Source organism: Apus apus, chromosome 12, assembly GCF_020740795.1.
Source record: "Apus apus isolate bApuApu2 chromosome 12, bApuApu2.pri.cur, whole genome shotgun sequence".
In the NCBI taxonomy this organism is placed as follows: domain Eukaryota; kingdom Metazoa; phylum Chordata; class Aves; order Apodiformes; family Apodidae; genus Apus; species Apus apus.
The window spans coordinates 13,790,607-13,816,249 of record NC_067293.1 but is presented as its reverse complement, the minus strand read 5'-3'; the positions used below and the strand labels follow the sequence as shown (position 1 = coordinate 13,816,249).

The 25,643-nt window shown below is 45.4% G+C and overlaps 1 protein-coding gene across 5 annotated transcripts in view; it reads left to right on the top strand.

Moving 5' to 3' along the window:
* Positions 1–25,643, top strand: part of ATP11C (ATPase phospholipid transporting 11C) — a 56,780-nt gene that overhangs the window by 19,569 nt on the left and 11,568 nt on the right. For all 5 annotated transcript variants that reach the window (XM_051630038.1, XM_051630035.1, XM_051630039.1 and 2 more), the window contains exons 3-25: positions 219–308; positions 4,221–4,301; positions 5,289–5,396; positions 5,957–6,085; positions 8,517–8,620; positions 9,282–9,332; positions 10,389–10,453; positions 11,004–11,085; positions 11,435–11,585; positions 12,402–12,599; positions 13,453–13,614; positions 13,801–13,958; positions 14,890–14,961; positions 15,747–15,820; positions 16,495–16,598; positions 17,191–17,372; positions 17,909–18,172; positions 18,526–18,700; positions 19,368–19,470; positions 20,515–20,660; positions 21,011–21,070; positions 22,080–22,207; positions 24,558–24,693. In XM_051630038.1, the coding sequence (XP_051485998.1) occupies positions 219–308; positions 4,221–4,301; positions 5,289–5,396; positions 5,957–6,085; positions 8,517–8,620; positions 9,282–9,332; positions 10,389–10,453; positions 11,004–11,085; positions 11,435–11,585; positions 12,402–12,599; positions 13,453–13,614; positions 13,801–13,958; positions 14,890–14,961; positions 15,747–15,820; positions 16,495–16,598; positions 17,191–17,372; positions 17,909–18,172; positions 18,526–18,700; positions 19,368–19,470; positions 20,515–20,660; positions 21,011–21,070; positions 22,080–22,207; positions 24,558–24,693 (2,823 nt within the window). The remainder of the gene's footprint in view (positions 1–218; positions 309–4,220; positions 4,302–5,288; positions 5,397–5,956; positions 6,086–8,516; positions 8,621–9,281; positions 9,333–10,388; positions 10,454–11,003; positions 11,086–11,434; positions 11,586–12,401; positions 12,600–13,452; positions 13,615–13,800; positions 13,959–14,889; positions 14,962–15,746; positions 15,821–16,494; positions 16,599–17,190; positions 17,373–17,908; positions 18,173–18,525; positions 18,701–19,367; positions 19,471–20,514; positions 20,661–21,010; positions 21,071–22,079; positions 22,208–24,557; positions 24,694–25,643) is intronic.

Sequence of the window (25,643 nt, the reverse complement as noted above, 5' to 3'; positions counted from 1 at the left end):
TTGGAAAAAAAAATACCTCTGGGCTGTGCATTTATTTCTTCATGAAATTGTATCTCTACAAATGCCTGTCTAGAAGTTGGATGCTGAAACAGATCCTGGTTTTTCATGTCCAACAGTGTGGTTTGGGTTAATTTGACAAAAGATAAACAGTTGTCTACTTTAAAGTAAACAAACCATCCTGTGCCTGAGTCTGTGTGTGAACCCATCTTTCCCCACAGTACACCCTCTGGAACTTCCTCCCAAAGAACCTTTTTGAGCAGTTTAGAAGAATTGCCAACTTCTACTTCCTCATCATCTTCCTCGTGCAGGTAAGAGCTCTGATGCCCAGGGTGGGTTTTATTTATGTACTCTGGCAAGCACAACTTGAACAACAAGTGGAGTTCAAAGCTGGCTGTGGTGCTTGTAAGTAGGTTTTTTGCTGTCTTTTTTTTAACTGGAAGCTGGGTTATGATTCTGACACACCATCCAAGGCATAATTACAATCTTTGGGCCTTTCTGAGGTGATGTTTGAGTGGCTATTGAAACAATTTAAAAAAGCATTGTAACTCTTGAAGTGTTAAGATCAGTCAACTGGTGAAAATATATTTGGTGCTACAGAATTAAGATCTAGTTTTTTGTTCTGCTCCATAACTGTCTTTTCCCAAGTTATATGATATTTATATATCTTAGTTATAGAATCATAGAATTGCTTTGGTTAGAAAAGACCTCTAAGATCATCAAGTCCAACTGTTAACCCAGCACACTGCCAAATCACCACAAAGGTGTACAAGAGAGAGGCTGTACTCAGTAAAATTTGGGAACATGAAGCTTCAGGAAGCTGTTTTACGCAGACAAAATAGCAAATTTTAGACCCAAACCCCTTTCTGCTCTATGGCTTTGGTTAAAGAGCAATCCTGAGCACACCTGAATACTCATTTTCTGTTCTGTCAACCAAGAAAATCAGGTTGTCACAATGAATTGGGGTGAAGGGAGTTTGAGACAGTCACCACAGTGCATTTCCTGACCTTTTAAATCCTGTACTTGGGCCTGGGGCAGACAGCCTGCTCTGGGGCTGAAAATAGACATCAAAACCTCCACTCCAGCAAATGAAACAGCTCTGTGCAGCTCCTGCAAACAGCCTGCAGTTCCCTGGTGTCTCTGGGGTGCTGGTGGTTCAGGTCTGGGGTACCACACTCTTACAGGCTGTGTGTTTGTTGTCTACAATGTTTTGTCATTATGGTGAAGAGTTACAGCTTATGGTCACTTTGGTGGCTGCTGCAGACTCAGGGGATCCCAGGCTGATGGCTGTGGATGACTCTTCCTGGCAGTGCTACATGAGAGGCCAATTTATCCCAGCATCAGCTGGCTTGCCTCCATCTCTTGGTTTCACTGGCGTGGTTCCATTTTGTCAGGCTGAATTTGTAATTTGCCTTGAACTGAAGTGATGCCCTGGAGTCAAGATGTCCTTTTTGTGTAGTTGGCCATTTAGTGATGTGGTATTACATTTTAGCTATTGACCCTCTGGCCATGAAGAACGTGGGATATTCTTGATTATACTTACAAAACCAGTTGCAGTTTAACTGCATAGCCATTGTACACAGATGAGAGAAGAGCCTGGCTGTTCCCCCTTGTTTTTATTCTGTGAGCACCTCTAAAATAAAGAAGCAACCCTCATGATCTAATAAAGAAAATCAAACCCACTTGAGCAAAACCCAACCTGACAGCACATCCTGCTGTATAGAGTAACTGACTGTCCCCAGATGCTCATTGTTCTGGAGATGTCACTTCCCTTCATAAAAAAAAACCACTCAAGTTCTCTGTTAATTTAAAATACCAAGGGTTATACCTTGATAAATGGTGTCTATAGCTTAAATTCTGGTGCTTATATTTAAATTACTTTAATGGAATTGCTTTCTACTGCATGAGGAGGATCATGGTGCCTGGCCAATCTTCTTCACCTACTGCTGAAATCCTTTATCAGAATGTTTGGGAGTCCAAATTCAGCTCTTGCTTCAGAGAAAATAATGTGCATTAAATGTGTAACACTTATTAGCATGCTAACAGGGATAAAAAATGGCTCTTTCTTTGATTCATCTATTGCAACACCCAAAGGGGAGTAAATGCCTGGTGGAAGGTCCTGGCCCAGAGTAAGAATATTCCAGTGGTGTTTATAGGCAGACCAAGCTAATTTAGGAGATGCCAGGAATGAAAAATGTCCCTTTTGATTGATGGAGATGTCCTCTGGGCTGTGGTTGTCAGTCTCCTAAACAATGAGTTAGGAAGAAACAATTAACAGGAGGATTTTGTCACTTTTAAGTGGATCCAAATTTAGCTGATGAATTCCTACAACAGCCCAAAAATAGCTTCAAAGGAGTCTGTCTTTAATGTGCTGGCTCATTGCTTGTATGTCCCTCAGCTTTTCACCAGGCATGAAGGGGAAGAGTGGTATTGAGCCACAGGGTGTGCCGAGTGTGCAATCTCCAAATACATAAATGAGTTATTCTGGGGACTTAATCTAATATTTGTGTTCATACATCTATAATACTGCATTTGTGCAGACAAAAATCATATCCTTTATTTAAACAAACACACAACTGCATTTTGACAAGTGCAGAAAACTCTCCAGCTGGGCAGCAGGAGGTCCTCTCCCTTGTCATCCTCAGCTAAAAGCCGAAGTTCCTCATATATTCCCAAGATCTGTCCAATTTTTGCTAGATGGTTTCTGGCTGATTGGCCTAAACTTCAGTGATGTTGCTTGGTGACTGGCCATCACGTGTGATGTGGCTGTACAACATTGGCACTGTCCTCACTCAAGGTTGTTCTTCCAAAGTCTGGTTCCTACCAGACTTTGTCTGTACACCCGTTTGAGTGAGCCAGGAAGCCATTTGTGTTCCTGGAAGAATTTGTTTTTATCTTGGTTTATCAGGCTACTTCACTCACCACTTACCTGGCTGCTTCTTGTGGTGGAATTTCTTCCACTTCAAGGTGATCTGGCTTTTCTCTCCTTGGGGCAGAGTGTGGGGTTAAATTGCAGTGAGCAGCACTTCACAGAGCTAAAAATTTCCGTGTAGCTTCCTCCCAGCCTAGGAGAGCAGTCCTGTCCTTAATGCAGCATTTTATGGGCAGCCTAAAACAATAAACATACAAGTGCTGCTTTCTGTGAGTATGCCAGGGTAGGACAAATGGAGACAAAATCCCTTTGTGGGGACACAAAGCCTTTCTGGTTAGCTTCCCCATCCCTTTCATCACAGCCCTCGCTGTCTGCCTCTCGTGCTCGTGATCTCTCTGGAGACAGCAGGAAAAGGAGGCCAATTTTATGTGCCCTGGTTGGAAGGTGGGGCAAGGGTGCTGCTTGTTCTCCTCTTACATTATTCCCTCCAAGTTATGAACCTGTTCTGCTGTTCTTACCCTCTGGGATAAGTAATTACACAGTCAGAAGAAGCAGTTTCCCACAGCCTGAAGGTTTAATTAAGGAGGAAGAGTTTGGTCTGTGCTGCAGCTCAAGGAAGGATCCAGCTCTATACCTCAGGGCCCTCGTGCAGTCACTGGGCTTAAATTGTGCTCTGAACCCCAAGTTTGAGACCTTGAAGTCTAAGTGTGGGTTTCTGTTTTACTTGAATATTCATGTTCCATTCTGCAATATATTTCCTGGGTAATTTGTGGTGAAACATGTTATTTTTAACCTCTGAGTGTCAGTGGTTCAAGATGACTGGTACTCTCCTCTGTCTCATAAGCAGCCATATTTTAGGGTTCAGATTTGTCCTGTCTTCACTGCCAAAGAGGAGAAGTGACCCTCCTGTGGCTCAGTGAAAAATGAGGATGCTTTTAATTTAATGTATTGCTGCTGCCTCTCCTCACCCTCCTCCCCTGCCTCGGTTCTCTCCAGCACACCCTGTGGTGAGAGCAGGTTTGTGGGCATCCACACTCTTGAGTAGTTGCATTTGTGTAGCCTGTCCCAGCAGCCAGGCTTTTGTTTCCCACTACAGCAAGGTCAAAATTAGGGTTTTTCCCACCTGAGGACATCCCACAGTCTTCAGGAGGAGGTGCTCTAGTCTCCTTGAGTTAAAGGAGAACATTCCTGGGGAGGCCTGTGCTGGTCCTTCTTGTCTGCCCCTTCCACCTCTGCTGGGCTGTGATTTACCCCCAGTGGGATGAGTACCCTTTTTCCCTGGTTACCAGGGTTTTTGGTTCTTCTGCTGCCTGAAAACCAGTTGTCAGCAGTATGTTTTTTCTCTCTGCAGGTGATAGTGGACACCCCAACCAGCCCAGTGACCAGTGGCCTCCCACTCTTCTTTGTCATCACTGTCACAGCAATCAAGCAGGTACCAGTGTCAGTGTGGGGAGAGTAGGATGCTTTTGGGGACATGCAGTAGAGAAAATGAGGAGCATGTATTTGAATATACTCAGTACTCACTAAAATGGGCTTGTATGTTTGATGAATCCCTCTCAGAAAGTCAGACGCACATCCTGGTGCTTTTCAAGAGAGGAGGCTGTTTTGAGTGGAATTACTGGTGTCTCTCTTGTTTTGGCCACATAAAGCATCTCTGCATGTGCTGTTGTGAACAAGCCGTGAGTGTCACTGAAGGTTACAGCTGTAGTTCTGGTTTTACTTGAATTCTTCTCTTTTTAGAAATGCTCTCTAAGTCTTTTCAGGATGCAGAGACATGCTCCAAATATAGCCTGTGCTCTGCTCCTGTGCTGGTAGATGGAAAGGCCAAGTTCTGTTCAACCACTCCACTAGTCTCAAAAATACCTAATCCTCATGTTAAAAGCCCTTTTTCCTCTCATATGCACATGTGACTATTCAAATTTCCTCTACAAGAAGGATTGAATAATAACAAAGGAAGTTTCTTCTGAAGGGGCCAGAAAGGGAGACCTAGAGTAAAACCCATCTGCTTCAAATCTGAATGTTCTTTCAGTGAGTACTGAAGAGCCCTGTCCTGCATTACCATAGGAAAGACTTGCAGGGTGCTAAGTGTATTACTCATTTTATCAGCCTGTTCTTGCCAACACTGAGAATAATAGAAACATGTTAAAGTAATTTAGCTGCTCATTGCATGCACTGCATATAGATTATTTTGGTGTGTTATTTTAATCTGTTCCAAATCTGTCAAATATGCACATGAAGTTTTTATAAGCAAGTTGATTCAGCCTGAGCTACTCTGGTTGGTGTTCTGTCAGGCATGAAGGAGGTCTGAGGACTAGTTAAGTTTATTAATTTTTTAAATCTCGCTCTGTCCCCACTCGTCCTCTTTCATGAGTTTCCTTGCTTTGTTATGAGTTGGTGTTGCCTGTGTTTGTGTGCCTAGGGGTACGAGGACTGGCTGAGGCACAGGGCTGACAATGAAGTGAACAAAAGCAACGTCTCCATTGTTGAAAATGCAAAGCAAGTGCAGAAAGAGAGTGAAAAAATCAAGGTAACTGTTAACTGATGTGTAATTATCCCTGATGGGAAGAAGAGGGTGCATGGGAGGGAGGTGAGGGCAGGGCAGGAGGGATGTACTGCAGTTGGAGCTGCCCCGGTGTGTGCACTTCAGACAGGATGCTCAGGGAGCCCTTCCTGGACAAGGAGGGAGGCTGCTCTGTTTGATTGCCTTTGAAAAGCTGTCTCACAAAAGCTGTTCTGGGGCTGACAAGTGACAGATCTGTCAGCACTTTGCTGGGACAGGCAGTCCTTTTCTATTTCCAACTCTCCCAAGGACACCAGAAAAGTACACTAGTTTGACGTTAATTTATCACCCCACACTTCAGACAAGTACAGAGACTTTTGCTCCATCAAGATTTAAACACCAGCTGTGCCATGTGGGTGCTCTGAGCTGGTGCTGAGCTGTGGAGTGATGCTTGGGGACCCGGGCATCTCTTGGACCCTCATTTCCCTTTTAGCCAGGGTGACTCTCCTGGGCTTTGAGAAACTAAATCCATAACCATCTAATGACAGCCAAGAGAGCTTTTAATGTGAATGTTCCCTTTCTACCAGGTTGGAGACATAGTAGAAGTGAAAGCAGATGAGACCTTCCCCTGTGACTTGATATTTTTGGCCTCGAGCAGCACAGATGGGACCTGTTACGTCACGACAGCGAGTCTCGATGGCGAGTCCAATTTCAAGGTGATGGGGATGGCTGGGGCTGTGTTGGGAAGCTGATGCTCTGGGGGAGTTGGGTGCCTGGAGCTGCTGCTGATGCTGGTGCTTGCACAGGGTGTGAATAACTGGAGGGTGCTCCCACCCAGCCCATCTCCATGGCCACGTGGCTGTATTTACAGCTCTGCCCTCTGTCTGCTCCCAGTGTGCCAGCCCCAAAGCGCCCTGGGGGTTGTTTGTTTTCCGTTTTGTCTCCACCAACCGTTTCTGCTGTTGCTGCCCCAGATGGAATCCTGTGTATCAATACAGCTTTGCTGCCTCATTGCCCAGCACTGCAGGCGTGTGGGTGCTTCCCTGCTCCACGGTGTCAGGTCTGGTGTGTTGCTAGAGCAGTGCCTGCAGCTGCTCCAGCTCCCTTTCCACTGCCTGCTAATGCTTCTGCTGTTTAACTGAGCTCTTCCAGTAAGGTCTGGGACTTTCTGAGGCAACGTGTCTGGATTAATTTGGGGAATTTTTCACCAGCCTGAGAAAAACTTCTGTTTTTTGTTTTTTTTCTCTCCCTTTTCCCTGAATCAAATGATGAAATTTAATAGTAGTCTTGCTCAGAGTCAGTCTCTTCTTCAGTGTGTTTTCTTTCTTTATTCACTCACCCCCCTCTCTAAACTAAGGAAAGAAACAACAACAACAAACAAACTTGTGTACATGGGAAGACAGGAAAATTTGGTTGTATTTATGTTTTATAAATATTTATACAGAAAAAAGCAACAGCCTTAGTATGAGTGGATGATACTTTAAAAGGACATGATTCATTCCAGCACAGTCTGATGGCAGTGGGAATACTGTCATCAATCTGATGTGTATTGTATGAGGTCTGTGGCTTGTCCTTTTAGGGACAGCTTTAATTAGTACTTGAAATTGTGGTTAGGAGCTGATGCAGTGCTGGTGCACCATACTAGTTCCACAAGTGGAGAGGAGTGGAGCTTTGAAGTGACTTGAAGCTAAAAATAGATAACCATGTTAAGTTGCAATTTCTTATTTGTCAGGTGTATTAGATGTACGAGTTCCCATAACTTCTGCTGAGTGTTGGCTCTGACTTTTGAATCTAAATGCGAAGCTAAATTTCTATATCGAGCACTGTGGTTGTTTTTCCCCTAGTTTGTGGATTCCTGTAGGTGACTGGGAGCTGTCTCCTCTTTCTTGGCAAGATGAATATGAGTTTGAAGGGGAAGGGGCAATAGAAAAGCAAGTGCTTTTTGAGGAAATAGGCCTAACGTTAGGAATCAGGGTTTGCTGTGAAAGGAGGATGAGGAAAACACTGGGGTACTCACAAAATCCTCACCTGCACATATCTGCTGTCTGCCTGGTGGGGATTTTTCAGGTATTTGGGGCATGTCAGGTCGAGGTGTGGGAGAGATGCCTGGTTAAGTGGAACTGGAGCAGAAGTGTAAAGGGATTTTGGCAGATCTCTGTCTTTGAAATATGAATCTTCAGTCATACTTTATGTAAAAGAACATTTGTTTTCTAAATATAATAAGGGACCGAGGATGTAAAGATTGTGGAATTGATTAGGAGGCAGCTTTACTATTGCTCAGTAATTGCAGTGTCTGTGGTGACAGGAGCAGTTGGGTGCAAAACCCTGCAGAAGGGTCAGGCTTGGTACAGGGCACTGCAGGAGCAGCTTGAGGTGTGTTTCACAAAGGCTGTGGTTTATACCAGAGACTCGAGTGTGTTTGTGCATCTGCTTTCAATAGGAGAAGCCAGGCAGGTCACCAGCATGGCACGAGGGTAGGTATTCAAAATGTCATGACTACAGCCTGTGTCACCTAACGGATCCTCCTGGGATGCGTAAGGAGGGGAACGCAAATGTAAGGAGTAAGGGAAGCTTTTTAATGCATTTGTTTATGAAGATGGATTGAGGCAGCCCGCCGTGACTTGGAGCTCTGAGGAGCTCCTATAAATAGAGCCTGGAAGGCAGTGAGCAGATCCTTCGTGGGCTTTCCAGTTAATTGTGAGAGATGAACCTTCGCAGCAGCAGCTGCTAAAAATAGGTTGGAGTCTGCCAGTGCTCTGCCTGATCCCTGGGCACTGGATCAGGCATCTAATTACCTTCAGGAGCGGGTTGGTGTCGATCCCTGGGAGTCCCTTTGTACCAGGGGCACCTGCAGCCTCCCCCCACCCCAGCCAGGGCAGCACCAAGTCCCTCAGAGAAAACCAAGCATGATTTTGGTGCACTGAGCAGATGTCCAGGAGCTGCTTCCCACTGTGGTTTCTCTTAAGCTTATTGGCTTCAGTCTTCTGTGGCTGAGAGATGCTTCAGCTGTCTTGTGGGAGCAGGGTGGTGTTTTGTGAGCTGCTGGTGCTGAGGAGCCGTTGTGTGGTGGTATTTTAAGTAGCAGGGTAAAACATGGGCTGAGTTGCTGGGGCCCTGTGGTGACACTGCTTCTGCTTCTCTGCCCAGACTCACTACGCGGTGCGGGACACCACGGTGCTCTGCACAGATGAAGCCATTGACACCCTCACTGCCACCATCGAGTGTGAGCAGCCACAGCCCGACCTCTACAAGTGAGTCTGCCCCCCAGCCTGCCCTGCAGCTGCCTGGTGTCACTCTCTGCAGCCACCTGAGCACCATGGGTTGGGGGGATCTGATGAGCTGCAGCTCAGTGAAGCTCAGGGTGGCTTTTTTCATCAGAGACCAAAAGGTTTCTCAAGGCTGCCAGGCTTCTTCCATACAAGGATGGCAGAGGTGACACTGCACTTCTTCAGGGCTCGGTTTCTTTGCAGCAGAACCTCCCCACTGCAGTGCTTGTCCTTGTGTAATGAAGGATTTTGTGGAAGCTCAGGTGTAGTCGTGGGCCCTGGGCCTGTTCCTTGGCCACTCTACCTGCCAAGTGAAGTGCACCAGGCTGAGTGACTTCCAGGAGTTAGTGGCCTTTGTGGCTACATCCCTTGAAGGAGTTTTGCTGGGCTGTGTTGCAGTCTGTGGTAGGGATGTGCTGCGGTGCCTGGAGTCAGGTATTGCTGCTCTGCTGGTGGGTGGCAGCTGGGTGGGGGATTTCCTGGCTAAGAAGGTGTGTGGCTTCTCCCTGTCCTGAGCACAGCCACCCCTGAGGTGTTAAACTCTCAAATATACTTGTGTGTTTGCTTCCCCCTTGCTTTTTAAAGTATGCTTGTAGTAGCTCTTTATATTGTCTTTGTAATACAATTTTCTTAATTTTTAATGCAGATTCGTTGGAAGAATTATCATCTACAGAAGTAACCAAGAGCCTGTAGCCAGGTTGGTCATGCAGCCATCTCTGGCCCTCCTCAAAGCTGTTGGGTATCTACATCAAATTTCAAGGATCTGAACTCCTGCTGCCATCATCCAGTTCCAAACTGAAAGAGGATAGATTTAGATTAGACATTAGAAATAAATTATTTCCTGTGAGGGTGCTGAGGCACTGGCCCAGGTTGCCCAGGGAAGCTGTGGCTGCCCCATCCCTGGAAGTGTTCAAGGCCAGGTTGGATGGGGCTTGGAGCAACCTGGTCTAGCAAAAACTGTTCCCTGCTTATGACAGGAGGGTTGGAATTAGTTGATCTTTAAGGTCCCTTTCAACCCAAACAGGTCTGTGATCATTAGGGAGTGGTTGGTTTGCTTTAACTGTTCCAAATACTTCATTATTAAGAGGGGTCTGTAGTTAATCTCTCCATTTACTGTCTTCTGCCATTCTGTGATTTGTTTAAGCCTGTTTTGAGGAAGTGGTGCAGGACCACCTGGTAACCTTCTCCCCTGCTGATGGGGAACAAATTTACCAGGCAGTTGCAGAGTTACTTGAGGGAAAGCAGAAATTTAAACATCAGAGTGTTTTGGGAAGATATAAGTGGTTAACACTTATAAATGATCAAAAACAGTTGGCTGTCACTGGAGTGGTGCAGGTCTTGTTTCATGCTGTGCTGGATCTACCCAGACCCTGGAAGCAATAGAGTCATGGGTGGGGTTTTCAAAAAGAAATATAAAACAAGAGGGAGCAAATTAAGGTGTTGGCTTTATTGGTGCCATTGATCAGGAGTGCTGGAATTGACAGGCTTTTGACACTTAAAATCAGTTTATGTAAGTACTTTAAGATCTGAACATTTTGCACTTTTTCCTTAAAAGCCTTACTGAGAATCCCCCGTTAAGTTTGGAACTTTAAGCACCAAGAATAGTCCATGTAAGATGAAATGGAGATACACCTACATAAAGAGAAACAAAACAATTCAAGTAATCAGATCTAAAGAACATCTGTTCAGCTTTCTAATCTAAGTTATGAAGCAGTTTGAATGTTGAGTGATGTGATATCACTTTTATGTTTAGATCTTTGGGTCCTGAAAACCTGTTGCTGAAAGGTGCTACCCTCAAAAATACCAAGAAGATTTATGGTGAGCAGTTTTTATTATTGTTTAAATAGTTCTGAGAAATAATGGCAAATGTAGGTACTCCTCACTACATTTAGAGAGGGAAAATACTTCTCTGCAGCCTGGCTGCCTGGGCTCCACAGCTGCCTTTGGTCTGCAAGCTGATTGCAAAGTTGACAGGCTGAAATCAAGAGATACTGTTACATTATGTTAATGCACCTGAGAAAGTTCTTCTCTTTGCTTGAGCTATGAAGAGTAGGGAATTTTTCCCAAATCCTGTGCTAGGTTCACAGTCCCAGCCAGTAATGATTGCAGGTGACAGCTGTCGCAGAAGACTGATGTTTTCTCTGACTGTATGTGATCCATGGGCTCCTGCTCAGTGCTCTGGGATAAAAGCAATTACATTACTTAGCAGCCTCAGAGATTTCTGTAGCTGAACAGTCCTTGGGTGATGCTACTTCCTTCAGCTGGGATTTGGGTTTCATGTAAACACTGGTGCCCCTTATGGCTAAATGTGAGCTGGATCCCTCCTGGGCTGTGGGTCCCTTATGAACCCTGCTTTGATACCCTGTAGGAGTTGCAGTCTACACTGGAATGGAAACAAAAATGGCTTTGAACTACCAAGGGAAATCTCAGAAACGGTCTGCTGTAGAAAAGTGAGTATTTATAGTGGGTAAAAAATAGGTAAAAGCTGTTGGATTTTTTTATGGAGCATTTGTATAGAAATAATCCCCTAATCTGCTGCCTTTTGTTTCAGATGCTCTCTTGATTGCATAGAAAATCTATTTTTGTTTAAGCCTATGTCTCAAGAAGCTGCCTCACTTAGTAGCATTTTTTAATTTAAAAACAAAATTAAGAAATGTTAAAATACATAAATTGACTCTGTCAATAGCACTATTCTGTAATTCCCTCCTTAAAAAGAACGAAGTCTTGTTCCAGCTTATTTGCATGATTATCTATATAATAATAGCTGCATGCATTTAAAAAAAAATCTATTTTTTTCAGATCCATCAACGCTTTCTTGATAGTGTATTTGTGCATCCTGTTGAGCAAGGCTACTGTGTGCACAACTCTGAAATATGTCTGGCAGAGTAATCCATTTAATGATGAGCCTTGGTACAATGAAAAGACTAAAAAAGAGAAAGACACATTCAAGGTAAGTGGATTTGTATTTCAGCACCTCCTCCAGCTTTACTTATTCTGACAGTTTTATTTAATCTGATGGTGTCTGCTGCCAGCCCTGTGAGTCCTGTTTGCTTGCTGGAAGTTCTGTTGTTTCCTTCAGACTCTCCTGCTATTTGTATTTCTTTCCTGCCTGTCTTGTGCCTGTGCATGGTGATGCTTGCGTGGAGCAGGGCAAAGAATAAATAAATATTATAAATTATAGAGATGAAGCAGCTGACTTAACCTGGATCCTTAACTGAACTGGAGCTATCTTTCAGCCTTGAGTAGGTTAACTTAAATTGAGGCCATGTCAACTTGCTGCTTAAACTCACTGTGACACAGGCAGTCAAGCCTGGAAGAGTGAGTATGAGTGTGTAGAAATCTTTTATTTGATGGGTTATTGAGTAAGACTTACAGGGTTGTCCCTGCATCAGTTCTACCCCAGCCGTATCTTGACTGGTCTCAGGCCACTTGCTCTTTGTTTCTAGTTACTTGAGATCAGCATGAGCCTGTGGCACTGTATTTTTGAGAGGAATATACTTGAATAAAACATAGTTTTGGTCACTATGAAGCAGGGAGATGTCCTCTTGTATTAGACCCTTGTAGATCTGCAGAAGACAGTGAGATTTTCTGCATCAAAGGAAAAAGAAATTCGGCTTTGTACCTTAGCTGGGTTCATTTTCGGGTTATATTTTTCAATTTAACCTTAGAAGCAAAGCTTTCTAAAACCCCTGAGGTGCTGGGGTAAAGTGCCCATGAGTTGTGCCTGACAGGCACACGCTTGCAATGTCTTCTCTTCCCATTGCAGGTCTTGCGGATGTTCACGGACTTCTTGTCATTTATGGTCCTCTTCAATTTTATTATCCCAGTCTCCATGTATGTTACAGTAGAGATGCAGAAGTTCTTGGGCTCCTTCTTCATCTCTTGGGACAAGGAGATGTATGATGAAGAAATAAAAGAGGGAGCATTGGTGAACACCTCGGATCTGAACGAAGAGCTCGGGCAGGTCAGAACATGCTCTGTTTGCTTCTGCTTGGATGAAAATGGACAAAAATGTCCTCCCTGATAGGAAACCTTGGCGTGGCAGTCACAGTCCCCTCAGGGCAGAGCTTCAGATGGTTTGGTGGCACTTTCCATTTAATGTGATTCTACTTGCTCTGTGAAATGGACAAGATTATAAATAGTGCATGGAAGAGCAGGAATTGGGTCATGCCTGTTGTTTCCATATTGGGGAATTTCAGGCACAACACTCTGCATGTCAGGGTGGTTTGCTTTCACTGCTTCAATTAAAAATTTCTGTCTCTTCAGGGATTCACAAAAATGTCTGCCCAGTCATGTCTCTGGGCACGCAGTCACAGGCAGCTGTGCTGCTGCTGGCTTTGCTGGGGTATGAGAAGTGCCTGCTGCTTTTTATTTTGCTTTAAAAAAACACAAATCCATTTGGAGTAGCAATTATCTAATTTGAATGGCACCAAAAATGCAGATCCCCCTAAGGAGGCAGCAGACTTGCAGCAGCAGCTGTATAAGCACTTGGAATTAGAGCTAAGGACCCAGTAAAGATGATGAAGGGAAAACTAAGAGCTTGGAAAAAGATTTGTAGTCTTCAGGAGCTGCCACCCCTGCAACAGGCTGAAAAATAATGGAGCTGCTCTGAGGAGCAAAGTAGTAGAGCTGCACAGTGGTGTAACTCCTGTGGGGCACCTGTGGTGTTGGAGGGTCAGGTTAGGACAGCAGCCAAGTATCCCCCACCATTGGTACAGGTGCACTGGAGTGCCTAGGTTGCTTTGGTTTTGGGGGGCTCCTTCCCAGGTGCATGGGTGTGGGGGTGCAGTGAGGCAGCCTGCCCTGCTCCCTCCCAGGTGGAGTACGTCTTCACGGACAAAACCGGGACCCTGACAGAGAACAGCATGGAGTTCATCGAGTGCTGCATAGATGGGCACAAGTACACAGACTGCCTGTCAGAGGTGGATGGCTTCTCTCAGACTGATGGACCCCTCAAGTATTATGGCAAGGCAGAGAAGGTAAGAGATTGGCGTATTGGTGTCTGCTGGGGCTTTGTGGTCAGCTCTTGGCTGGGTGGATAGAGTGGAAGCTGGGAGGGAGAATTTGTTTTGGTTTTAAAATCTGGATACACAAAGATCACAGCCAAGTGCTGTGAGGTGGGCTTGGTGCATGAAGCTGGTAACGGGCCCTCCCTGACTGCCTAGAGCCGTGAGGAGCTGTTCCTGCGAGCCCTCTGCCTCTGCCACACCGTCCAGATCAAGGAAGCTGACCAGGTGGATGGGCTGATAGGACATCCACAACGCAAATACACCTACATCTCCTCTTCCCCAGATGAAATTGCTTTGGTGAAAGGCGCAGAAAAGTAAGGATGTAATGATGTTGGGCTTTTAATTCTGTGTCTCTGGTGGGAGGGAGGTGAGGGTTACTGGAAGGTGATAGACACCTTTCCTAGTTGAAGCAGTTAGCTCTCTCTGGGAAGCCCATTATGATACCAGTGCGGGGCCTGACCCACAGCCCTGTGAAGGCATGTGAGCCTGTGGGTTTAAATGAGCTCTCTGTAAAAGGGCTGCTCTGCAAAGGGTCTTCCCTGAGCAGCTTCTCAGGAGTCTGAGGTTTGCAGTCAGCACTGAGAGCAGCCCCAAGGTGCAGCAGCACCTGGCTGGGGCAGAGGTTCCTTTGGTAGAGTCCCCATGGCCAAGGGTTTTAATACCCAAGAAATGGAGAGCAGTCACACACACATTGCAGCCAAATAGCTTCCTTGGCATGCGGTGGCAAAATAAGAGGATGGGCCACTTTTATCAGACCCACATTTTAATTGTTCCAAAGATGCTTAAGGCCAGGTTGTACAGGGCTTGGAACAACCTGATCTAGTGGGAGATGTCCCTGCCCACGACAGTGGGGTGGGACTAAAGGATCTTTAAGGTGCTTTCCAATACAAACAGTTCTATGATTCTATGCTATTGCCAGCCCCTAGGTTTTAGATGGAGGCTGGTTGCAGCTGTATATACTTGCTTACGGCTTGTAAATCTGCCAGAGACCCAGGGGACTGTGTCCAGAGGCTCTTGGCGTCTGTGCCCAGCAGTGTTCAGTTCTCCAGGTCATGGGAGTGCTGCCAGAACATCATAGCAAGCTCTGCATGGGGCAAGCAAACATCCAGCCAAGCTTTTTAGCTGGAGGTTGTTAAGTTCTTTGCTCTCCTTTGCAGTGCAGAAGGTGAAACAAGAATTTTGTTAATGTATAATACGTGCCAATGGGTGTTTTCAATGTTGTTCTGTCCTTTTGTTTATTGACAGGTATGGTTTCACTTTTCTAGGACTTGAAAATGATTTCATGAAAATACGAAACCAAAAGAACGAAACTGAAATGTAAGTGCTGCAGGGACCACTGAGGAATGGGGCTGCTAGTGCTGCTCCAGCTCCCACCCAGCTTGGTTGAGTTTCGTCAGCGTGGCCAACCTGGCAAGGCCCAAGCTGTCCCATGCTGACCTGCCCAAAAACTCCTGTCCTTTTTACAAAGTGCAGCACAGCCAGGTGCAGGCAGGAAGGCTTGCTTGCAAAACTCTGTTGGTTTCAGTGATGTCTAAATTCAGGTCCCTGAAGTGTCTGCTGTCCCTCACATGTTCTTCATCTGTGCCCAGCTGTGGAGATGGCTCTGGGGTTCCTGGGATCGTTCCTGACCTTACAGACAGTGCTTGAGCCTCACAGCAGGATAACTAAGCCTAAGCTGCATGATATGTAACTTTTTCCCTTCCCAAGCTGAAAATAATGACATTTTACTACATACTCTCTGCCTGTGGGACATCTGAGACCTAATCCTAGTGCTTCCCGAGAACTTGCCTTCACAAGCAAGTCTCACTTCTTACTCCCCTTACAGGGAAGCTTCTTATTTTCAATGCTAGAGCCTGTGCCCCTGTCCAGCCCAGGTCTCAGTGTGCTGCTGGGCACCCTCAGCCTCACCCTCCTGCTCACAGCAGCACTGGAGGGTTTTTTTAGTCCCATTTTCTTGTGCCATAGCTGTAAAAAGCACATTGCCTAGTGGGTCCTGCCACTTGTAAGGTGTATTGATTTTTCCAGCTCATTGTTAGTGATTTTCTGTCTTAAACAGTTATTTTTCTCTTACTGAATCTAAGCTCTATTTTTCTTTTTCAAAGGTACCAACTTCTCCATGTGTTGAACTTTGATCCCGTCCGCCGCCGTATGAGCGTCATTGTGAGAACCACCACGGGTACAGTTAAAACATGTTTCTGAACTCCCATACACTCGGCACAAATACAGAACATGTCCTCTTGAATCCTGCACCTAGTGTGTAGGATGCCAGGCTAAACTGTTAGGTTTTCTAAGCTGGTCTGATTAAATTCTGTACTGGGTCTGGTTGAGATAGTTAATTTTCCATATAGCATTGCTGGGGGCCAGCAGCAGATAAAGGGAGAGGTCAGGAACAGTGAGCCATGGAGGCATCCCTGCTTGCTTTGCTCCAGCCTGGAGGTGCTAGTACAAAGGAGAAGATATGAGACCTTTCCCTGAGCAGGATGGGTTTTCATGGGGGTAGCAGACAAAAATTCAGAGGTTGCCATCCTTTTCAAATGTCAGTCCTGTAAGGTGTGGGACGCTGGTTTTTTACTGTCTGAAAAGGTTGGCAAGGCTTATTAAACAGGGAAAAATAAACTGCTTTATCCAGGCTGTCACAGAAAGCTTGATCAGAGGCAGGTAGGGACATGACATGTTGCAGCCTGAGGTCAAACAAGGCTTTGCACAAGTTGTTGTGAGGCCATTTTGGTAAGCAACAAGGCTTCTAGCAGTTCCTTCTTTAGCCCTGCCAGATTTCCTCCCTCTGCATCATTTGCTGGCTCTCTTTCTATGGCTTGTGAAGGCTATAAACTATTTATGATTTGGTTTTAGGAAAGTTGCTTCTCTTCTGTAAAGGAGCAGATTCCTCTATTTTTCCAAGGGTCCAGCAAGAAGAAATCCAACAAACGAAAGTCCACGTGGACCGCAATGCTATGGTGAGCATGTAGATGGAATTTGGCTGTCTCCTAGGGTCAGGAAAGTCTTATTCCCAAAATAGGGATGTGACCTTGCTTTGGAGGGAAGTGTTGAAAATGAGTGTCACTTCATATTGCTTTGAAGCCAGGCTTCTTTCCTTTTCTGTTTCTTTGGCTTCTAATGTTTATTTCACTTTTGATATACTTATGGTCTCCGCCATAGTTGTCAGAGCATCTCTCCAGCAAGTTAAAAATAGAAATAACAATATCAGGCTTTTTTCTCTGGTGGGAGAAGTGCCTGGTCCCAGTTTTGGGGACACCTGGTCCCCAGTCTCCCTGCTGGATGCACGCTCTCAGCTCTGTCCTTCTCTTAGTTTCTCTCTGCAATATTACATGCAAGTAATAAGCATAACCATGGTTACTCTGATGGGAAGAACAGAAATTGCTCTTCTGATTCAAGCCAGTAAATTGTCGTTGCCATCAGGGTCAGTACTGACAGCAAGCACTGACAATGGAGAAAAGCACTAACCCTGAAGTGAGGAGCTGCAGAAAATCTGGTTTTATGCCAATTGTCCAGTTGTTTTTTTTTCCTTCCCCTCTCCCTCCTCCCCAGGATGGCTACCGAACACTCTGCGTGGCGTTCAAAGAACTGACTCAAAAGGAGTACGACAAAATTGACAGACAACTGAGTGAAGCCAAGATGGCTCTGCAGGACAGGGAGGAAAGGATGGCGAAGGTTTTTGAAGACACAGAAGCAGACATGCACTTGATTGGTGCTACTGCTGTAGAAGACAGGTAAAGAGATGATCACTGACATGCTGGGACGTGTGGTTTCTCCTCAACATTGCATCGTGGCCCTGACTCTCTGTGGTGGGACTGAGCAGCCAGGCAGATGCTGGAAGTGTCCAGGGTGATTAATTATTCTGTGACACAGCCCATTACACAGTGCCCTAGTTGCTAAAATGGGCCAGTGTAGTAGGAATTAGGATTTATTAATGAAACTACAGAAGCACTTGTGCTTTTAGAGAGTGATTTAAGCAAGCAGTGTTAATTTGCACATCAAAACAAAGTCAGTTTTGCATGAAGTTGTAGTAACTGTGAGTAAATTAAACTCTTGACACAAGTCTCACAGTATAAAGCAATGATTTATTGTCTGCAAATAAAACATTGGAATTGATGACTTCTAATCCTTATTCCTGTGGCAGTGGTCTCTCCTGCATGGGGGAAATCAGTTAACTTCTCTTGAGCTGGTGTTTCCTTTTTGCAAAAGAAGGGTTCTATGGAGTAAGCATGGGCCAGCCTGAGGAGTGATGTTTTGCTTCTGCTTGCAGGTTGCAGGAGCAGTCGGCAGAGACGATCGAGGCTCTTCACGCAGCTGGCATGAAGGTTTGGGTGCTGACAGGAGACAAGATGGAAACTGCCAAATCCACCTGCTATGCCTGCAGGCTCTTCCAGACCAGCACAGAGCTGCTGGAGCTGACGGTGAAAACAGTGGGTGAGAGTGAAAGGAAGGAGGATCGGCTCCATGAGCTGCTGATGGAGTACCATAAAAAGCTGATTCAGGATGTTCCCAAAAACCGGGGAGGCCTGAAGAGGTGAGTGAGCAAGAGGACCCAGCCCCTGAGCCTTTTGGGTTGGGGATGCAAAGTTGATGGAGACACAGGACCATGTTGTGGCCCTGGGGACTGGCTGCTGGCAGGCACTGTGGTCAGATCCTTCACTGTGCTCATCACCTCCAGTGTTAGTTGGTTTGGAACTCAACTGCTCGGTTTCCTTAGCAAAGGGCACGTGTTGAATCCAAGCTTTTAAAGATTGCTAAGCTCCCCCAAGGGGATGCGAAGAAGATGAATACAAAAGCAGCTTATTTTCCAGTAAGATGATACAAACTGCTGGACTGACTTCTCAAAGCCTGACTTTTATTTCAAGCGTGTTCCTTGTTGTGTCCCAGAAGCTGGACGTTGACCCAAGAATATGGCCTGATCATAGATGGCTCGACACTGTCACTGATACTCAACCCTTCTCAGGACTCCAGTTCTAGTAACTACAAAACCATATTTCTACAAATCTGCTTGAAGTGCACTGCAGTCCTCTGCTGCAGGATGGCCCCTTTGCAGAAAGCACAGGTATTTACTCTGCTTTTAACCATCTGAAGCACATCATTAGGTGACACCATGCTCTTTTAATCAAGCATCTGGGTCTTTACCTGATCATCTTAATCAGCTAGGACTTCTCCAGGCTGTCTTTAAGCCCCATCTGACCTTCAGAGTGTGATAGAAATTATCCATTCTTTCAAATCTGTATGTAAAGCCTTTGTTTAATATGCTTGCAGGAAGCCACAAGCCCAAGCCAATTGGAAATAAAAAGCCCTGTTCTTTTTTTTCCTTTCCAAATTTGTCAAGAGGAGTCCGTGACTTCCTCATACCAGCTGATGGTATCCAAGCCTGATAAGTGGCGAGTTTCTGCCCCATGGGAGGGTTTCTAGGGGGGGGAGTTTCCAGCCACTGACGTGCCTGAGAGGTCCCATCTTTGTGAGAGTAGAGTCTGGCAGAAGGGAAAGGTGGGATGCTGGGATTTCTTTTTAAATACTCTCCTTCAACCCTGGGCAGCTGGATCTTGGCTTTTGCTCTGGTTGGTGACTGCAAGGGAAATAACAAGGGGTTTTATTAATCTGAGTTCTCCAGGCATTATGCTGCTGCTCTGAAAGCCTGGTTGCTTCCTGGGGGCTCTTGCAAGTGGGACAGATTTTTACTGCATTCTTGGTTTCTGTTGTCCTTCTAAAAATCTTTTTAGATCGTGCGAATGGTGAAGAACACAAAAGGGAGCCCCATAACACTCTCCATAGGGGATGGTGCAAATGATGTTAGTATGATTTTGGAAGCACATGTTGGAATAGGTGAGTATTTCTGATTGTACATGGCTAAACTGATCCCACTGGAAAACACAAGTCTGCTGTTGCTTTCCTTGGAGCCAGGGTTTGACTCCAGCTAAATGTTTGGGGTCATCACACACTGCTCACCTTTGACAGTACCACTCTCTTTATCAGTGGTAGACTGCAGATGGTGTTCAGAAACTCCAAGGCCAAATTCAAGGTGCTAACAGTTGCTTGCTGTTTAGAAAAAAAAGGCTTAAGTAGTAAACTGATGGGTGATTTCTGGCAGTTGTTGCAAAGGCAGTTTAATGAAAATACCTGAATTTACTACGACTCTGGTTGCAGCTGCTGGTAACTCAGCACTGGGGACCCACATGTGTTTCCAGGGGTGAATGCTCAGTGATGTGCCTGCCCTGTCTGTCCAACTGACATCAGGCTGGAAACTATCCTCCTTCCTGCAGATTGGTGTCAGAGATATGGGAGATACTGGAGATTTTTGTAATGCTGCTAAAGAAGAGTTGCTGGAAGAGAAAGGGCAGCCTCTTTCTTTGTGGCTGTTGGAATTGCCCTCTGATGAACAGGGTCCCAGTGCAATTCATTTGGATATGGCTTTTGAGTGAACAAAAGTGTCTTTCTTGAGCTCTGTGGGAATGTCTGGAGGGGCTGAGTGCTTGCAATGAAATAACTAGGCTGGGTGAGATGTGGGCAAGCCTGTGGGGAAACCAATTCCTTATCTTTTATCAGGTTTGCTTAGATATTCTTTGCCGCACTCTTACACAGAACTCAGAGCAACCTAAATAGAGCTTGAAAACTCCAGAGGCAGGTCTGAATGTTGTGGAGCCACAACCGTGCCAAGTTCTGCAGCACTTCTGAGTTTTGCTCTCCTGGGGCACTCGAGAGGGAAAGACGGCCTTTGTCATGCCTTGAGACACTGAATGATGAGAACAAACTTAGCGGGTAGCATTGATCCAAATTCCAGTCCCTTTGGGATTAACCATTTGCCATAGCATTGGTCCAAATAATTCCAGTCTCTTAGGGATTAACCCCTTGCTATGTTTGTGTCTCCAGGTATAAAAGGCAAAGAAGGACGACAGGCTTCCAGAAACAGCGACTATGCTGTGCCAAAGTTCAAACATTTAAGAAAATTGCTACTAGCACATGGGCATTTATATTATGTGAGAATAGCACACCTTGTACAGTATTTCTTCTATAAGGTAAGGATGTGTGTGTGCAGCTTATTTCTTTGTTTGCAATAAAAAAATCTTAGTGAACAGGAAAAAAAAAATGTATCGGATGTTCTGTAGCTCTGCTTTCCTTCCCTAGGACAGGCTGCTGGTCAGTTACAAGCAGAGCTTACAGGGGAATGTCAGCAGGACTTTTGTTGTGACTTCTCCAGACACTAAGAGCTCACTGGATTAGTTCTGGGCTTGGTAGCAAACAGTACCCTAGTTTGTCTGATACTGTAATAGCAGATGCTAATGTCTGATAACTGGAAAAGTTGTTTTGATTTATATTGAAAAGTCAAGTGCTTCCCTGCTAATAGTTTGTCTTCTTGTTTCCCTAGAACCTTTGCTTCATTTTACCACAGTTTTTATACCAGTTCTTCTGTGGATTCTCACAGCAGGTAACATCCAGCAACGTGTCTGTAGAGCCAAGATAAAAAGCAAGTGGCACAATGAGGCTTCCCAGCAGAGACTTGGCTTTTGGTGTCCTGTTCCTTCCTCACCTTGCTTTAGAGGACAGTAGGAACTGACCTTGTTGCTTAGCACCATATCTGGAGCACAGTGTTTTTGAGACATGTAGCTGAAAAGAAATAAATCTGCTGTCTTTCCTCTCCCATCCACCAGCCACGAGTGCCTTCCAAAAGTAGCCAGGCAGGGGTTTAGCTGGTTTGTTAGCACCTGGTTTTGCTACTTGTACTTATCATAAGAGAAAAAGTTTTAAAGACGTCCTGATCTTTTCTCCTCTGCAACATTTCCCTGCATTAAGGGTGTCTCTTTAAAGGAAGAACAATTTGTTCTTTTATGACAGCCTTTAAAAAAAGACACATGATGCATGTCAGCAGAGACTTGCTTAGTCCAGGTGAGCCTTGGGAAGACAGATCTGTGTGGCAAGTGTGTTCATGTGCTTAGAGGAGAGCTTTGGCTTTTGTGTCACTTTACAGGCTTTTCTGTCTATTTGGACTCAAAAGTTAATCATAATGAAGAGTAAATGATAATTCTGCTTGTCTCTGCAGAACCACTTGCCTTTTTTTTTTTTTAAAAAAAAGGCAGCAGCCATAGTTCCTCTAAAGCAATCTAGTCTTTAGAGAGTCACAGGAGACATCAAGTATATTAATAGAAACAGCAGCACAAGAGCAGCTACAGAAAAGCTGTGATAAGGGTTTTGCTGGAGATGAGACCAGGCAGTTAAAGAACTTCCTGGTGGTAGGAGTAGGGTCCTGGCCATGCAGCCTGCAGGTGCTTGGGCCCCAGCATTGCACGGAGTGTCACCCCTGTCAAGTGGAACTGTCCCATGTGGCTGTGACAAAGGGATGAATCTGTAGAGCATATATGAAGGCAAGAGCTAGAAACTTTAAATCTTTTTTTTTAAAGTGTAATTTATCTCATTTTACTTTTCCTTCCTCTTTTAAGCCACTGTATGATGCTGCTTACCTTACCATGTACAACATCTGCTTCACATCACTGCCTATCCTGGCTTACAGCCTCCTGGAGCAGCACATCAGCATCGACACGCTGACCTCAGATCCTCAGCTCTACATGTAAGTGACACTGGACTGGTAAGAACCCCCACAACTTGGTTAACCATGGTTGAAGTTGTGCTGGTGCAGGAGTGTAACCAAATGTCCCTGCCCTGTGTTGCTGATGGAATCACCACGAGCTGCAGAAAAGGCTGTTTCTGTTTCTCCTGCTGCTGCATTAGAGCTGAGCAATGCCCTATTTACTGCCTGTTTCTGCTTATTTATGCTCTCTAACAGTATCTGGTCTAGCAATTTGCACTGTGGTGTCTAAAAAAAAAACACCTGTAGGTGGAATTCTTCATCTGTGAGAAAAATCAAGCTGTGAGTGTGGCCAGACCATTCATTCACATTAGCTTTGAGCCAGGCAGCATGAGGCAATCACATGACAGAGCATGTAATGGATGGAGGGGAGCTCTAGCTTTCAGGAGGAAAAAAGGTCCATTCATTTTCAGAAAGATGAATGTTCCTGAAGCCCTGCTCAGGCAGGTAGTTTCTCATCTGGTTTAAATGGATATCCTCCCCCAGGCTCCCCCTCAACAGGGGGCCAAATCCTCATATTGGATCCTATTACTGGGAAACTCTGCTCTTCTATCCACATGCTTAGTTTTCTGCCACGTTGCCCTTGGAAAGGACAGTTTGAGAGGAGACTTGTCTCTCTCTGGTTGTTTTTTCTTCTTTCCTGGTTGCAAGGGGGAGAGGGCCCAAACTCCCATGGAAACAGATGCTTCCCATCTTCCTCTGCCCCTACCCGCATGCTTGGGAGGAGCCCTTCAGCAAAACTAAGTAAGATGCTCAGGTCAGTGCCCTCTGCAAGCCCTGTCACCATTGTTCAATGTTCCTCAGCCATAAAGGTGCTGTGTGTGACAAAGCTGTGCTTGAACCAAGAGTGATGCCTTTGCTGGGTCAGCAAATGGAATTAGCAGGTGCCTAAAGACATGCTATGGAAGTTACTTTAGGTATAGAAAAATCAGCAAATGCAACAAGGGCTGTAAGGCTAGGAAGGGGGCATTGGTGCTTTTGAAATAAGTACTCAGATCCTTGAGTGACTAGATCTGTTTTCCTCCACTTGTATGGCAAAAGGCCACTGCAGGTATTTTTAAATAAATTGATAATTGAATATTATGTCACAAAGAGCAATACCAGCAGGACCCTGTGCAAACGCCTGCTGGGGTGTCTGATCTGAGGTCTGCCCAGTGAGGGAAAACAGATTAATTGTGCAGGCAGACAGCTTCAGTTTGAATATTCATGACTGTGTGTGTGTGCTGCTGAATGCAGAACGGCTGCTGTGCCTGTGCTGTGGGAAGCCCTGAGTTGCTGCAGTGCAGACCTCTAGTCTGAGGTGCTGTAAAGAGCCTGTTTGCAACAAGCGCTGCAGGATGTCACTGGGAAAGCAAAACAGAGGTTGCCATGAGGAAGTTGGTTGTATTTTCTCTCCTTGCAACAAAACCCACTTGGTCTGGTTCGTCTGTCCTCCTTACTCATCCTCCAAATTGCAGTATGTTAGAGCATTGTCACTGCATCATTGTGCACAGGATTGAGTAGGGTTTTGGTTTGGAAACTGCAATTGCTGGAGCCCAGCACTGCATTGGTCTGCAAGGTGTGTCTTGCTGAAAGTGGAGGTGTTGCTTTCATAGGAAGAAAAATGAGAAGAGAATGGGGATTTTTGGTTTTGCCATAAGCATGCTCTTATTCCCCAATCAATCTTCAGATTTTTTAAGTAATCTGAAAAAACAACGATGCAGGAAACTTTTTTGAACTCCCTTCTGCCCTGATGGTCACCCTCTGCTCCTCAGGCTTTGCCTGTGGTCTGTGCAGATCTCATCCTGTGCCAGAGCCTCCTGCTACAACCTCCCTGTTAAAGACACCCACCAAACCATTCAGGAAGTTATTTTCAGCCCATACAGAAAAGCACCACTTCCAGGAATGGGACTTGTAGGGCTTTGCTTAAAGAGGGAGTTGTTGCATTCAGCTAAAAGAGGGAAACACACCATGGACTTGCTGCATTCTGTATGGCTTTTCTTTGGTTTTAAAATTCATTTTGCATACCTTGGACTGTGAGGGGGCTGCAGAGAAGGCTCAGGACAATGCTACAGCTGTTTACTTTGAGCCGCCTTGGGTTTTCATCCAAGTTACCTAGAGGAGAAGGACAAAACTAATTAATATGGTGAGCCTCTTATGATTTCTCCTGCCCAGCAGCTGCATATGGCAGATGCTGTTTATGTCCTGTAGGCTGGCAGGTATTTGTTTTCTACTTCCTTGTCTCCTAGAGCAAGGGCTGTCTCCAAAGCCTGTGGATTTGTGGCTGCAAAAAGGCCTTTGCAGTGTATCCTAAATGTGATGGTGATTCTCTTGTTACTCTGTCTCTTGGCAGGAAGGTTTCAGACAATGCAATGCTGCAGTGGAGGCCATTCCTCTACTGGACCTTTCTGGGCGCCTTTGAAGGACTCGTGTTTTTCTTTGGGGTTTATTTTCTTTTTCAAAATTCATCACTGGAAGATAATGGAAAGGTAAGGCCACCAAAAAAGGAAAGAGAAAGATGAGTGCTTCTTTGTGCGCTGCCTCTTTGATACACCTGGCAGGGAACATCTACATGCTTAATCTGTGCAGTGTCTCGAGTCTTGTCCAGCAGTGTAGCCTTGCTTATGGTGTGCTGCTGCAGCAAATGCTTGAAATAAAACCTTTTACAAATCACCATGGAAACAGGGCAGAGCTGGTAATACTCACTAGGTAAAATAACTAGTCTTACACACAGCTTTATTCCAACCCAGTGAGGACAGAGCTCTTCCACTCTTCTGTGTGGCCCCAGTGTTGGCCCAGGGCAGGACCAATGTCTGTCCTTCCCACCAGTGTGCTGCATGATATTTGGCATGTCTTCAGCAGGTTGTAAATGACTGGATTAGCCCACCTTGAGGAGATGTTGCTTGTTCACTTGGATATGGTGCAGGGCTGATTGCACACTGCTCCTGCTCCGGGGAGTGATCTTGGTGCTAGGGGAAGGAGGCTGGTGCTGGGAGAAGGCTGGCAATGGGATTTGGGTGTTTCAAAGCCAGCAGAAGTCAGCACCACTGGCAGAACAAACAGGCTCTTCCTGCTGTCTGCTTGCTGGTGACTCTTGTGTTGGGACAAGCACTTGTATTCCCACAGGAGTGAGGTGTGGGGGCTGCCTCAGGTTAATTCATGCAGAAAGAGGGGAAATTGAATTTATTTCTTTTTGCTTGTTTACTGAGTACAGAGCAAAGCACTAGTGCAGTGTGGCTGCCACACTGGTGGTGGCCTGGGCTGTCTCAGGACACTTTCCCTAGTCAAGCACATGGTGTGTTACAGGCTTTGGTTGGTGGAAAGCTTCTTTACACCATCACTTGTGACCCTTGGAAATACTTTAGATTTATTTTTTAGCAGTTACATTTGGAGAGAAGCTGATGAAATTTATGTATGTATATGCATACGTTGCATCAAT